Source organism: Lontra canadensis, unplaced genomic scaffold, assembly GCF_010015895.1.
Source record: "Lontra canadensis isolate GAN:19392208 unplaced genomic scaffold, GSC_riverotter_1.0 scaffold43, whole genome shotgun sequence".
Classification (NCBI taxonomy): Eukaryota; Metazoa; Chordata; class Mammalia; order Carnivora; family Mustelidae; genus Lontra; species Lontra canadensis.
In genome coordinates this window covers 1,823,109-1,839,490 of record NW_022631037.1, presented here as the reverse complement: position 1 = coordinate 1,839,490, position 16,382 = coordinate 1,823,109, and the positions used below count along the sequence as shown (strand labels likewise).

At 35.4% G+C, this 16,382-nt stretch overlaps 1 protein-coding gene across 1 annotated transcript in view; it reads left to right on the top strand.

Annotated features, from left to right (window-relative positions):
- BRIP1 (BRCA1 interacting protein C-terminal helicase 1) overlaps positions 1 to 16,382 on the top strand; it is a 179,660-nt gene that overhangs the window by 12,955 nt on the left and 150,323 nt on the right. The window contains exons 5-6 of the mRNA XM_032871881.1: positions 5,049 to 5,176; positions 7,135 to 7,254. Of these exons, the coding sequence (XP_032727772.1) occupies positions 5,049 to 5,176; positions 7,135 to 7,254 (248 nt within the window). The remainder of the gene's footprint in view (positions 1 to 5,048; positions 5,177 to 7,134; positions 7,255 to 16,382) is intronic.

Sequence of the window (16,382 nt, the reverse complement as noted above, 5' to 3'; positions counted from 1 at the left end):
TTGGCATTTTAACAATATTCGTTCTTCTAGCCCATGGGCGTGGAATGTCTTTCCATTTCTTTGAGTCATCTTGAATTTCTTTCATCAGCGTTTTATAGTTTTCAGAGTACAAGCCTTTCACTTCTTTGGTTAAGTTTATTCCTAGGTATTTTATTTTATTTTTTTGGTGCTGTTGTAAATGGGATCATTAGTTTCCCTTTCTGCTGCTTCATTATAAATCTGTAAGAATTTCTGTACATTCTGTGCTTAGATTTCTGTACATTGATTTTGTATGCAGCAAATTTACTGAATTCATTTATCAGCTCTAGTAATTTTTTGGCGGAGTCTTAAGGGTTTATATATAGTTTCTTATAGTGTTATGTCATCTGCAATTAGGGAAAGTTTTACTTCTTCCTTACCAATTTGGATGCCTTTTATTTCTTTAGTTTGTCTAATTGCTGTGGCTAGGACTTCCAGTACTATGTTGATTAAAGTGTTGAGAGTGGACATCCTTGCCTTATTCCTGAACTTAAGGGAACCCTCAGGTTTTCACCACTGAATGTGATGTTGGCTGTGGGTTTTTCATATAAAGTCTTTATTATGTTGAGATATGTTCCCTTAGACCTGCATTGCAGAGGGTTTTCATGAATGGATGTTGTACTTTGTCAAATGCTTTTTTTGCTTCTGTTGAAATGATATGTGGCTTTTATTCTTTTTCTTATTGACGTGAAATAGAACTTTCATTGTTTTGCTTCAATAGCCAAAACAATCTTGAAAAAGAAAAACAAAACTAGGGTTCTTGAGTAGCTCAGTCGTTAAGCATTTGCCTTTGGCTCAGGTCATGATCCCGGGGTCTTGGGATCGAGCCCCACATTGGTCTCCCTGCTCAAGGGGAAGCCTGCTTCTCCCTTCCCACTCCCCCTGCTTGTGTTCCTTCTTTTGCTGTGTCTCTCTGTCAAATAAATAAATAAAATCTTAAAAAAAAAAACCCACCAATAAAACTAGAGGTACCACAATTCCACAATTCAAGTTACAGTACAAAGCAGTAGTAATTAAAGTAGTATGATACTGGCAAAAAATAGACACACAGATCAATGGAATAGAACAGAAAATCCAGAAATAAATCCACAGTTACATGGTCAATCTTCATCAAAGGAGGAATGAGTATACAATGGGAAATGGAGTCTCTTCAACAAATGGTGTTAGGAAAACTGGACAGGCACATGCAAAAGAATGAAACTGAATCACTTTCTTTCACCATATACAAAAATAAACTCAAAATCGATCAAAGACTTAAATGTAAGACCTGAAACCATAAAAATCTTTGAAGAGCGCACAGGCAGTAATCTCTGACATTGGCTATAGCAACGTTTTTCTAGATACGTCTCCTAAGGCAAGGGAAATAAAAGCAAAAACAAATTACTGGTACTACATCAAAATAAGCTGCTGTGCAGCAAAGAAAGCAACCAACAAAACTAGAAGGCAACCTACTGAATGGGAAAAGATATTTGCAAATGAAATATCTGAAAAGGGTTACTATCCAAAATGTGTGAAGAACTGATACAGCTCAACATCCAAAAAAGAAATAATCCAATTAAAAAATGGATAGACAAAATGCTCAAAAATGAGCAGACATTTCTCCAAAGAAGATATACAGATGGCCAATACATGTGCACAGATGGTCAGCATCACTTATCATCAAGGAAATGCAAATCAAAACCACAATTAGATATCACCTCATACCTGTTAGAATGGCTAAAATAAAAAACACAAGAAAACTAGTGTTGACAAGGATGTGGAGATAAAGGAACTTTCTTGCATTGTTGGTTGGAAGGCAAACTGGTGCAGCCACAATAGAAAATATTATGGAAGTTCCTCCAAAAATTAAACATCAAACTACCCCGGGACACGTGGGTGGCTCAGTCAGTTAGGTGTCTGACTTCAGCTCTGGTTATGATCTCGTCCTGGGAATGAGCCTCGCATTTGGCTCCCCGCTCAGTGGGGTCTTCTTGTCCTTCTCCCTCTGCTCCCTTTCCCCCTGCTTTTGCTCTCTTTCTCTCTGTCAAATAAATAAATAAAATCTTTAAAAACAAAGGAATAAAAAGTAGAACTACCCTACAATCTAGGGATTGCACTACTGGGTATTTACCCCCCAAAATACAAAAACACTAATTCAAAGGGTTACGTGCACCCTTATGTTTACTGCAGCATTAATTGAATAGCCAAACTATAACGGCAACCCAAGTATCCATTGATAGATGAATAGATAAGGAAGATGTGGTGTGTGTGTGTGTGTGTGTGTGTGTGTGTGTGTGTGTGTGTGGTGTAGTATCCTATCATATACATATGATGGAATATTATTCAATCATTTAAAGAATGAAATGTTGTCATTTCCAACAATATAGAACTAGAGAGTATAATGTTAGACCAATCAGAGAAAGACAAATAATGTATGATTTCACTCATTTGTGGAATTTGAGAAACAAAACAAATGAGCCAAGGGGAAGAAAATAGAGACAAACCAAGAAAAAGACTCTTAACTATAGAGAACAAACTATGGTTACCAGAGGGGAAGAGGGGCGGGGGGGGGGGGGGGATAGGATAGGGATAAAAGAGTACACATATTATGATGAAAAAGAATGATAAAAAGAAAAAAGTCATCCCGAAGGATTCAAGCTGAAAGATAAATAGTTATTACTTCAGAGAGGAAGAATAAGAAATGAGCAAGTGGGAAGGGAGGAAGGGAAGTGGATGGCATTTTACTGTTTCTTATTTGTACTTTTAATTTGCTTACATCTTTCACAGTGGGCTTACATTAGTTGATAACTTTTTAAAACGACCTGTATGGCTCAGTAAGTAGAGCATGGAACTCTTGGTCTCAGGTCATGAGTTTAAGCCCTGTGTTGGACATAGAGCTTACTTAAAAAAAAAAAAAAAAAAAAAAAAAAGTTAAAAAGGGGCACCTGGCTGGGTTAGTGAGTAGAGCATGAGATTCTTAATCTCTGGGTTTGAATTCCAACCCTGTGTTTGGTGTAGGGATTATTTAAAAATAAAATCTTAAAAAAAAAAGACAAAACAGATCTTAAAGGTATTGGATTATGTTGGAAACCAATTTGGAATCAATTCCATTGTTTATCTTGGGCACTTACTCTATTTTTCTATGTATCAGTTTCCCCAATTGTAAAATAATACTTGTTACTTCATGGGATGGTAGAAGGAGCTGATCTATGTAAAACTTTAAGCCCAGTGTCTGATACTAATAAAATGGAATTGTATAGCCCCCCCCAAAAAAGACCTAGGTGTGAAAGACAAGACCATTAAGATTTTAGAATATAGTGGTGTTAATTTTTTAGAGGACTCAAGAATGTGAGTGGTGGGTGGGGGGGATTCAGAGGTAGAGAGAATTTTTTTTTTTAAAGTTTTTTTTATGAGAGAGATCTCATGCCTGCCCATGAGTCGGGGGAGGGGCAGAGAGAGAGGAAGAAGCAGACTCCCTCTGAGCATGGAGCTGGATGTGGGACTCTATCCCAGGACCCTGGGACCATGACCTGAGCCGAAGATAGTCGCTTAACCCACTGAGCCACCCAGGCACCCCTGAGAGAGAGAATCTTGAATGGGCACTATGCCCAGCACAGAGCCTGCACAGGGCTTATCCCATGACCTTTGCCAAAATCAGGAGTCCGTCGCCCAACTGACTGAGTCACCCAGGTGCCCCTAGAATATAATGGTATTTAAACTGTGTTCCTAAGAGTCATAGGAAAAAATATGGCCTGTTGGGGGGATGGGACAATGAATCAGGGAAGTTCTAGGTCTTTTATTCTATTTTGAAAATTTTAAGCAATATTTCTTTAAAAAATATAGTCCTCTCAGAAAAAGCTTGAAAATCAATGCTGTGTAGCATAGATTTACTTGTGGTTTTACAGACTCAAACTTGGTTTTTGAAAATAATATTGGACTTGCTTTTAGGGCTTTCTCCTCTAATAGTCTGTAAATCTTTTAAGGCCCTAGGCTGTTTCTTTTTCATTGTTTTCCATGGTGTCTGAAATTGTATGGACTCAGTAAAATAAATGCTTGTTAAATGAATTCAAGCCCTCGGAGTGGAGGGAATGTATAGAGAAGAGCTGAGAGGAAGGAATTTGGGGAAAAGGAGAAACCAATGTATAGAAACAGTTAAGAAAAGTGTTACAGAAATTAAGGAAAAAGGAATTGTGTTTGTGGTATTTCAAGAAGATAGTGTTAAGTTTGGCTGTATCCCTAGAAGTTAGACTGTTGGATTTTGGAGTCAGGCAGTAGGAGTCAGTCATATCCAGGCTCTGCCTCTTAACTAGCTATATCATATTGGGCATATTAATTTGACTTCTTAAAAACCTAGTGTTCACTTCTATTAAGTGGGTTAATATTTGGTGATTAAGAGGTCATTGATGATCTTCAGAGTAGTGGCATTAAAGGACAGATTATAAGAGCTTGATTCTACTGTATTTTTAAGCCTAAAGAACATGTAGAAGCTCAGTGGGGAAGAAACATTGAGAAACTGTAAAGAAAGATTTTTTTTTTTTTTAAAGATTTATTTATTTACTTGACAGTCAGAGATCACAAGTAGGCAGAGAGGCCGGCAGAGAGAGAGGAGGAAGCAGGCTCCCTGCTGAGCAGAGAGGCCAATGTGGGGCTCGATCCCAGGACCCTGGGAACATGACCTGAGCCGAAGGCAGAGGCTTAACCCACTGAGCCACCCAGGTGCCCCAAGAAAGATTTTTATATAAGTGAAATACATTTTCTTGTGAGACACTTATAGTTGTATTTTTTAAACCACATTATCGGGAGTCATTTACAAAAACCTAAACCTGTTAAAGCAGAATTGGACTTTGCTATTGAAAGCCTTTTTCACAAATGTTATATCTTTTTTAAGTAAACTCAGTAGTAAAGAAATGCTTTTAAACATGTTGAACTTTTCATGTTTTAAATATGTTAATGAAATTTTGAGAAGCCATAACATCTTGACTCAAATTTTTCCTAGAAAAATTGCCTAATTGTAAGTTTTTTATGCTAATTTTTGTGACTTCTTATATAAGACTCTCCTGAAAAAACTACACTGGCTGCAAAGCTATCTGCTAAGAAACAGGCATCCATAAAAAGAGATGAAAATGATGATTTTCAAGTAGAGAAGAAAAGAATTCGACCCTTAGAAACTACACAGCAGGTAAACAGTTTATTGGCAGTGAAATGATACTGTTATCGCTGCACATGGGAGTCAAATATCTATCAGGTTTTCAGTGGCACTTGCAGAATTTACTTGGGTTGTATCATGGACATAAATTAGATGGTAAATTATTGTAACTTTATTTTATATAGTTATTCATTACAAAGGAGTTTCTTATTATAGTAGATTATTCATTATAACATGTCTTTAAAGTGAAACTGCATGGTACTTTTCTATATATGAGGAATTTGATGGTAAAATATGTACTTAATGCATGCACTGGTAATGTAGATACTTTGTACTTTTTAACTGTTGTTTTTACCTAATGATTGCATTTTCTTTTGGCCAAAATATCTTTGATATGAATATTTATGTCATGAATATTTTTGTTATTGATAGTTTTAATATAATGACAAGGTTTACTCTTACTTTTTGAGTTTTAATATCAATACATTATAAAATGTTTATTTCTAAAAATTACTGAAAGACCTCAATTACTAAATATTTTATAAGAAATGTGTTTTTCATACATGAATACAGTATTTTGTCATAGAGTTCATGGCAGTGAGGTAGGGAGGTAGGCTGGTACTTTGATAGATTTAGTTATAAATAAAGAGATTATTATAATTAATTAGCATATCCTTTATAGATAATTATATATTTCTAATTGAATATGCTAAAAAACTGTTTGCACTCTTCTGTAGTATATCTATTCTACATATAATCTTTATTAATTTCCATAGTTAAGCCTTGATTTTAATTTAATTTTTTTTTGTTAAAGATTTTATTTAATTATTTGACACAGAGAGATCACAAGTAGGCAGAGAGGCAGGCAGAGAGAGAGGGGGAAGCATGCTCCCTGTTGAGCAGAGAGCCCTATGTGGGGCTCCATCCCAGGACCCTGAGATCATGACCTGAGCCGAAGGCAGAGGCTTAACCCACTGAGCCACCCAGGTGCCCCAAACCTTGATTTTAGAAATAGAATGAGCTAGTTTAGTTTTGGAAAAGTACTAGTTACAAATGAAGTATGAATCTGTATATATTTTCTTCTCCAAGATGTAAACATAGAATTGGATATTGTGTGAAAGGGGTCAACATATAACATTTATTCTCTGACTTAATTGACTCTCATTTCTTTTTTTGGTAGGAATGGGATTATCAATAGAAATGCTTCCCCTCCCTTCATAATTTAAGTAAATAAGTTTTTGACAAGTAGTAAAAGGCATAAACAGTTTGGAAAAAAAACTTAGTGGGATTTATAGAAGAAATTTAGTCAAATACAATTTGAATTATGAAATATCTAGTAAGTAATGGTAACATTAATCAAATAATTTATTTTGTCATCTAGGAAATCATGACTATTTACATTTAAAATTTTTATTTTGGATTTTTTCAATTTATATATATTTTTAAAGAATTACTTATTTGAGAGAGAGAGAGAGTTTGAGGGGGAAGGGCAGAGAGAGAGGGAAAGAGAATCCCAAGCAGGCTCACATGGGAGCCCCATATAGGGCTCTATCCTGCAACCCTGAGATCATGACCCAAACCAAAACCAAGAGTTGGACGGAAACTGAACCAACTGAATCCCTCAGCAGCCCTGAGTTTTTACAATTTAGAATGAAGCTTTATTTTTATTTGCTTTTACTTTCCAATTAGATATGTAATTGAACTTTGCTATAATACTACACTTGATATCCATATGGTAGGACTATCTATGGAAAGATCATTTTACAATACTGTAGTTTTGACACATGACTAATTAAAGCCATTTTGGTTAGGATTTGAGAGTTATAAGGTGCTTATTTGTATTTTTTAAAAATTATTTGATTATTGCCAGTTAGAAATAGTCATCTTTTTTTAATGCTAAAAACATACCAAAAACTGTTTTGACCTTTAAAAATAACTGGCCTGCTCACATTTTTGTTACATTAAACTTCATTTTGGTTCTGTGTTTACAGATTAGAAAGCGTCATTGTTTTGAAAAGGAGGTACATCATTTGGATGCAAAAGTTGCTTCAGGCAAGACCACAAAACTCAACACTCCATTAGGAAAGATAAATTCCTTTTCTCCACAAAATGTATGTATTTATGCCACTGTTTAGTTTAAAGAAGGAAAATGTGGAATTTGCTAAACTCATTTAAAAAAAAGTAATTGTATAATGCAAAGTATAGTAGAAAATAATTCAGAAGTCCTCTAAGTGCTATCATATCTCTACTACTAATATGTGAGGTGAGAAAAGCTATTTTCTTGGAGCCCCCATTTCCTCATTTATAAAATGAAAGAATTGGACTAGAAAATCCGAAAGGTTTTTTTCCTCTTGTACATTCTAAAGCTGTGGACTTTACTTCCCGATAATTTTTCTCAGTCTCCTTAGAGCAGATCATTTTCAAGGAGTAGTCCAGGGAACTCTAAAGATTACTGTTGTTTTTTTCTCAGGCATATAATAATAGTAATAATAGGATGTTATTTGCCTTTTTGAAAACTGTCTTGACATTTGCATTGATGGTGCAAAAGCAACAATGGATAAAATTGTCAGTACCTTACCACAATCAAGATAGTGGTACCATGCTGTTTCAATAGTAGTTTTCTTCACCGTCATTAGTACACAGTTAAAAAAAAGCCAGTTACACTTAAGAATGTCCTTGATGGGGGCGCCTGGGTGACTCAGTGGGTTAAAGCCTCTGCCTTCGGGTCAGGTCATGAGCTCAGGGTCCTGGGATCGAGCCCTGCATCGGGCTCTCTGCTGGGCGGGGAGCCTGCCTTCCTGTCTCTCTCTTTGTCTCCCCCTCTCTCTCTGCCGGCCTCTCTGCCTACTTGTGATCTTTGTCTGTCAAATAAATAAATAAAATCTTTAAAAAAAAAAAAAAAAGAATGTCCTTGATGAAGTAGTAAAAGTTACTAAGACCTTAGGCTTTTTTAACATTCTGTGTGAACAGAACAGCTAAAAAGACCTTTAAGCCTTTTTAACATTCTGTGTGAAGAAGTGAGTAGTACTCAAAATGTTTTGCATATAGGAGTAGGATGATTATCTTGAGGAAAAACAGTTGTAGCATAGTTTGGATTGTTAGCTGAACCTAGCTACTTTTTTTCATGGACATCATTTTTACTTGGAAGAATGCAAGACTGATGAATGATGGTAATTTCTTTCTTTTTTTTTTTTTTTGAATGATGGTAATTCTTGAAATAAACAAAGTCTGATAAAATTTAAGTGAAAATCAGTATTTTGAAGAACTGTATATTCTACTCTGAGCTTGGCAGTTTTATGATACTTATAGACTTTCCTGATGATAGTGGTGGTGACAGTATAGAATGTGACTTTTTTGATATTATATAATGAAATGTGTTAACATTTATAAGATCTGTAAAATTGGGGAATCAAATATTTTCTGAATGGCCTATACAAGATACGATACTATAAAATAAGGCCTGGAAAAGATCCATCCTAAGGTAGACCAGTGGATCTTTTTTTTGCCCAAATCCCCCCATCCCCAGGCATCCTTAAGCTTTTTTTTCAGTCACTATAGATAGTTTTCATTTCCATAGTTTTATATAAATGGAATCATGCTTGATTTTTTTAAATTAAATTTAAGATGTTGTGAATTTTACCTGCTGGGTGTTGAATGTTATTACGTATATATATTTTTAAAGATTTTATGTGAGAAGGAGAGTGAGAGAGAGAGAGAGAGAGAGCAGAAGCTGGGGGAGTGGCAGAGGGAGAGGGAGAAGCAGATTCCCTGCTAAGCAGGAAGCCCGATTCAGGGCTTGATCCCAGGACCTCAGGATCATAATTTGAGCTCAAGGCAGACACTTAACTGACTGAATCACCCAGGTGTCCCGGATGTTATTGTATTTCTATAAATGCTCCAATTTTGTTCTTTTTTTAAAAAATTATGTTCTGTTATGCTAGTCACCATACAGTACATCATTAGTTTTTGTTGTCGCGTTCCATGATTCATTGCTTGCATATAACACCCAGTGCTCCATGTAATATATGCCCTCCTTAATACCCACGAGTTTTGTTCTGAGATGCAGTTAAGTTACTTGGAATCAACTTGATCTTTTTGGGTCTGCTTTTAAGGATTTGTCAGGTGGGACCTGAGCAGAATTTAGTTGTAGTTTACCTCAACAGAGGCTAGCTCCTTCAGGGTCCTCTACCTAATGCTCTGTGAATTGTTAGGTTTTTCTGGTCTGGCTGGTGGGAACAGGCACTATTCCATGCCCTGTGTGAGTGCCTCATCATTTCGGGTGGTTCTTTCCACTGTCTTGGTTTGTTTACTCTCTCACATATGTTGATCAATACTATGCTAGATACCTGAGAGGTCCCTTTACAGAACTCTGGAAATCATTCTTTGTGCAGCTCTCTCTACTTTAGTATTATGAAATTGAGTCTTCTCTGACTTCCAGAACTACAGAGCAATGTCTCTTGAACTCAGGTTTGCTGGGCTAAATCTGGGTTCCCCTTCCCTAGGGCAGAGTAGAAATTCTCTCAAGACGGTAAGCCTAGGCAATCATAGGGCCTATCTCATTTATTTCCTATCTCTCTGAGATCACTCTTTCTTACCTGATATCCTATATCTTAAAACTATTGCTTCATATATTCTGTCTATACTTTTGATTTTTCTGGTAGGAATGAACAAACTCATTGATTATGGGGACAAATTCCAGAAGTCTTTAGATGGCATGTAAGTCTTCCTGTTTATCTTAAGACCTTTATAAACGTATTGTTTTCTTTGGCCGTTTCTGCTCCTTCCTCTTTTTTTTTTTTAATTTTTTAATTAACTTCTGATAATTCTTCAGAAAGCCTTCCTTGATATCCCCTATTTGGGGTTAGATTCCCATCTGAAATGTTCCTTGTACTTCTAGAATTTTAACACTTATCCCTATTATCTTCTCTGCAAGGCTCTAAGTTCCATTAAGGAAATACCAGGTTCTGTAGTATATTGAGACCTCCTTGAAGGCTGTGACTGTTTTATTCATCTTTATGTTTCAAGCACCTAGCTTTATGCTAGGAACCTAGTAAAGGCTGGGTGAATGAAAACTATATTCCCTGTCCTTGAATAGTCTTCGTTTAAGTTCTTAAAAATGCTAAGTGGGGGGAAAGTTGTTGGTTATCTTCACAGAAGGCATATAGTTGAAGTCATCTCAGGAGCTTGGGTCATGGTCTCGGGGTCCTGGGATCGAGCCCCGCGTCGGGCTCTCTGCTCGGTGGAGAGCCTGCTTCCCCCTCTCTCTCTGCCTGCCTCTCTGCCTCCTTGTGATTTCTGTCAAATAAATAAATAAAATCTACTATTAAATTGTCAATAATAATATATCCTCTGTCTTCTGCCTATGGTTTCTCCCTCATTTTCTTTAACATTGCCTTATTTTCATAGCTCTTAGTATTTGAATTTCTTTATCTACCTGTTTATTATCGATCTGCTCTGTTAGAATATAATGTCAGTCTTTTTCATGTGTATCTCTAGTACCTAAAATAGCATATAGTGTGTATTAGTTGCCCAATAAATATTTGTTAGTAGAATATTCTTGAATTCTTACAATGGCATAGGCAGGTAATATTGTTATTCTTATTTTACAGATAAGAATACTCTGAGAAGTAAGTAATTTGGTTAAGGTCACAAATCTGGCAAATATTAGAGCTAAATCCTGTGTAAGCAGTATGATGCTCTGGCAAATGCTTTAATCACTTTATTATACATTCTCTCTAAAATGCCTCTTAGAAATCCTGGAGTCATCAAAGCAGGATTCTCATACCAACATAAAGGGAAGAAATATGTAGAAGCCTCAAGAATAAAGAAATCAAGCATAGGATAAGATGTGATTAATAATAGCTAAAATAAGAGATGTGGATTTAAAAAAAAATAAGTGGAGACCAAATAAAATTAATTAATTTAATTAATTTTATACACACACACACACACACACACACACACACACACACACACATACATGGAGAGAGAGAGAGCATGCATGCAAGCCAGTGTGTAGCGGGAGAGATGGGGGAAGAGGGAGAGACAATCTTAAGCAGGCTTCATGCCCAGTGTGGGACCCAACCTGGGACTTGATCTCATGACTGTGGTATTATGACCTGAGCCAAAATAAAGAGACGCTTAACTGACTGAGCCACCCAGGTGCACCTAGAGAAGTGGATTTTTAAATTTTGTTTTGTTTTAATTGGTTAAGAGAATGAACTTAAATCAGACTGCCTGGGTTTTAATCACAGCTCTGCTTCTTACTACCTGTGTAACCTTGATGAAGTTTTTAAACTATTGCTACTTCAATTTCCCTGTTTGTTAAATGGGGATAGTAATAGTACCTAAAATATTTATAAATATTTATAATATTTATAAAGTGATTAAATACACTTGGCATATTTTAGGGCTTATTAAGTGGTAAGTGGTAGTAGAAGTAGCAACAGTAGTGATAGTAGTAGCAGCAAATGGTTAAATAGTTGGATGTTGGTAATAAATATATAATATTAATTAGTATATGTAGTTATCTTTGAATGCTGCTAAAATGTATTATATAGTATTGATTGATACTAATTTTGAGGAATTAGGTTTATAATTAAGTAACAAGTTCTTTTAATATCTGTTAAGGATGTCTATGGCTGCACCTGCTTTAGAGTCTAGACCAGTTATAAGCAGAGTTCCTGGCTAGGTACCTTAATTTTAAGCCAAGTGCTTTGATTGATTTCTCCTTCTGGTTATATACTACGATAATCATTTATTATGGTCCTCTTATTGGTAAGGTGTAATTGTATTTATACTTGTATATCCATATCTTTTTTATCAGTTATATTTTTAAACCAGAATTTATGTTTTGTTTCCTTGGCTATTGGTGGTATAACTATATTGCTGTAGAAATGCAATATTTGTTGTAGGCGGGTGATTTATTATTTATAATATTAAAAGTATGGGTTTCTGATAATTTCTTTTAAGTTTGAAGACTGTTAAACTAACTTTATCAATTCAACCTAGTAACTCAAACGATAACATTTCAGTAGTGTGAGATAGAACTTTTGTTTGTAAAAAGATGTAAGTGGTATATGCCATACTAATTCAACATATATAAAGTACTGCAATGATAGAAAAACCATGTGGTTGAGCTCTAATAATTGTTCTTTTTCTTGTAGTCTATAGTCAAAAACATGAATATAAAATTTTAAGTACTTTCTGAATGGTTAGGGAAAAACTCACAAATACTTGGGTAACATGATCTATATTTTCAATGTTATTTTTTTCCATACAAAATTAGAATAACCAGTTACAATAGAAACATTATTAGTACAAAATGTAAGATTGTAGTTAATATTTTCATTTTTTGGTAAATTGGTAAATTTTGGTAAATTGTTAACCTATAGATTTGTTTATGTGTTTTAGAGATTTTGTTTATTTATTTTAGAGAGAGAGCATGCTTGTGAGAGCAGGGGGACGGGTAGGGGGCATAGGGAGAGAATCCCAAGCAGACTCTAAGCTGAGCATGGAGCCTGATGCGGAACTGGATCTCACGAACTCTGAGATCATGACCTGACTCAAAACTGAGAGTTGGACACTTAACTAAGTGAGCACCCAGGTGCCCCAGTGTAGATTCCTGTGTTTTGACTGTCATCTTAATTTTAAAAGTGTATGGTAGCATTTTTAGTGTAAATCTCGTGGACGTTTATTTAGCACTAGATAATATCTCTAGTTTTTCAAAGAATGAGGACTGATCATTTCCATCGATGTAAGAAAGAATAATGGGGATATGAGTAGAGGTAATTTATTTAAAGAAAGGAATCTTTGAGTGTAGAGGTATTGTTTAGAAACTTACTTTGCTACTGGTATAACGTTTCTCCCTTTTCTCTCTTTTTTTCCTTTTGAATAGAGGTGTAATTGACATTTTCAAGTGTATAACATAATGATTTGATATTTGCATACATTTTGAAATGATCACCTTTTATAGTTACAAACTTTTTTTTTATGATGAGAACTTTTAAGATTTACTTTCTTAGCAACTTTCAAATATAAAATATAGTGTTAACTATGGTCACCATGCGTACATTACATCTTTATGACTTACTTTATAACTGAAAGTTTGTGCCTTTCACTCCCTTCACCCACTTCTCCCACCCCCCCCCCCCCGCCTCTGGCAACCACCAATCTGTTCTCTATGAACATTTTTTGTGTACATGTTTTTGTTATTTTTAGGTTTTACGTATAAGCAAGATCATGCCATATTTATCTTTCTCTGTCAGACTTACTCACTTACCATAATGTCTTTGAAGTCTTTTTTTCACATTGTTGCAAATGTCAAGATTTCATTCTTATTTATGACTGAATAATTATTCCATTGTGTATATAAACTTTTTTTTTATCCATTTGTCACTGTGGTTATTTCTGTATCTCAGCTATTATTTTATTTTATATTATTTTATTACTTGAGAGGGAAAGAGAGTATGAGCAGGGGGAGGGAGAGAGGGACAAGCCGTCTCCCCGCTGAGCATAGAGCCTGATGCAAGCAAGCCTCCATCCCAGGACCCTGGCATCATGACCTAAGCCAAAGTCAGATGCTTAACTGACCGAACCACCCAGGCACCCCTCTGTAACTCAGCTATTGTAAATAATGCTGCAGTGAACACAGGAGTACATAATCTTTTTTTTTTTTTTTTTTTTTTTTCAGAGGGAGAGGGAGAGGGAGAAAGAGAATCCTAAGCAGGCTTCATGCCCAGAACAGAGCCCAATGTGGGACTCAGTCTCATGACACTGAGATCATGACTTGAGGTGAAATCAAGAGTCAGATGCTTAACTGACTGAGTTACCTAGACTCCCCCATATTTCTTTTTGAGTGTTTTTATTTTCTTTGGATCAATGCCCATACATGGAATTGCTGGATCATATATGGTGGTTATATTTTTAATTTTTCAGTAACACCCATACCATTTTCTATAGTGGCTGCTGATTTACATTCCCACCAACAGTGCACAACGGTTCCCTTTGCCGTACATCCTCACCAAAATGTGTTATTTCTTATCTTTTTGATAATAGTCATTCTAACAGCTTGTGAGATGAGAGCTCATTGTGGTTTTGATTTGCATTTACCTGATGATTAATGATGTTGAGTATCTTTATATACCTTTTGGCCATCTCTATGTCTTCTTTAGAAAAATGTCTATTTAGATCTTTTCATTTTTATTTTATTTATTAAACAGGCTCCATGCCCAGTGTGGGGTTTGAACTCATGACCATGGGATCAAGAGTTGGGTTGTCTGCTGACTGGGCCAGCCAGGTGTCCCTCTTCTGCCCGTTTTTAAATTGGATTGGTTGGTTTTTCTGCTTTTGAGTTATATGAGTTCTTTTATATTTTGGATACTAGTCCCTTATCAGACATAGGATTTGCAAATGATTCTTCCTGTTCAGTAGGTTGCTTTTTTATTTTGCTGATGGTTTCCTTTACTGGCAGAAGTCTTTTAGTTTGATATAGTCACACTTGTTTATTTTTGGCTTGTTGTTTTTGATTTTGGTCAGTCTTAAAAAATCATTGCCAAGACCTGACATAGGAACTTAACACCTATGTCTTCTTCTAAGAGTTTTATGATTTTGGGTCTTATGTTCAAGTCTTTAATCTATTTTAAGTTAATATTTGAGTGGAGTATATGATGATGGTTAAGTTTTTTCTTTTGCATATTGCTGTTCTTTCCCCATTGTATAACACTTCTTAATATTTGCTGAGTGGCTTATTATAAATCACAAAAGTGTTTTCTGTCAATTTTGGAATATCTGATTTCATAAGGAAGTGGAAGGAAAATATATAGTTTTGTAAGATTTAATATTATATAGCAGCTTCTGAAATTAGTTTATCACCAAAACCTTAGGGTAAGTAATGTTTAAAGTGCAGTCCATATTTTAGATCTTTTCTTAGTTGATATATCGCATGCATCACATTTGGTAGATCGATAGATCACATTTAATCAAGATAAACTAAACATCTTGAATAAGATAAATTGAGAGACTTGGGCAATTAACATTTTTTTCAGGACCTGTTCCTTCAAATCGGAGGGAAAAGAAGGTGGGACTAGATTTAATATACCTTATATTGCTTTTAGCTCTAACACTTCTAAATTCTAAGGATGCTTTTTCTATTTTGGTTCCTTTTTTTTTTTTTTTTAAATCCTGTCTGTTTAGTTGACACAGGTAGAGAGAGAGAGTGAGCACAGCAGCGGGGGCGAGGGGGTGGGTAGCGCAAGCAGAAAGACAGAAAAACAGGTCCCTGCCGAGCAGGAAGCCTGATGCAGGGCTTGATCTCAGGTCCCTGGGATCATGACTTGAGCTGAAGGCAGCCTCTTAACACACTGAGCCATCCCGTCACCCCTCTGTTTTGGTTCTTATAAGATGATTTCGGGAAGACAGAATTTATTTTTGGGAGAATAGTTATTTGGATTCATAAATTAATGGTTTAGTTCTCTAACCCCTACAAAAATGTAAATGTTGCAGTCTTTATACATTTAAAATCCATAGTTTTTCTTTCTTTTGAAAATCTTGCCTTCATAAAGGCAATGATAAAAAATAATTAACGATTTCTCTTTTCCTCTGAATTCAACATTAAACTTTTTAAGTTTAAAGTTTAAGTTTTTCTTTATAATTTTCATAGTTTCCATTGAAATAATTTAGTTTCCAGCCTGTCGATTGGAGATTCGATAGCTGTCTTTTTACCATCCTATCATCTCAAGTGTCCTTGCTGTCTCTTCAAGTCAGAAAATTGTGTCAATACCTCCTACTTACATAATTATCTTCCATTGTCCACTGCTATTCTCTTTCCTTACATTTTAGATTCCCTTTTTTACTGATAATTCAAATATTAAAGGTCTACTAAGGCATTAGTCTCCAGGTCAAAATATAGTTAAGAGAAACATTATTTTTTTAATAGTATTACCATTCTGATTTTACTTTGTTCCACCATGCATAATCATTTTCTCCAGAATTTATTTCCGTTCTCATTACTCTTTTATTAAATCTTTACAACAGCTGAGGTATTGCTATAGACTCATTCTTGTGCTTATACCTGATTTTTATTTATTCATTAAATCAATGCTAACATCAACTGTATACTTTTCTAAAAGCATTTTTTGATTTAGTACAGCAGTAGCATTCGTTATTTTTACCTAGTGTGTAGAAGAGATATGGGTCCAGTAGAGTGCGCTGTTGACCTTCGATAAAGTGTTGATGTTGG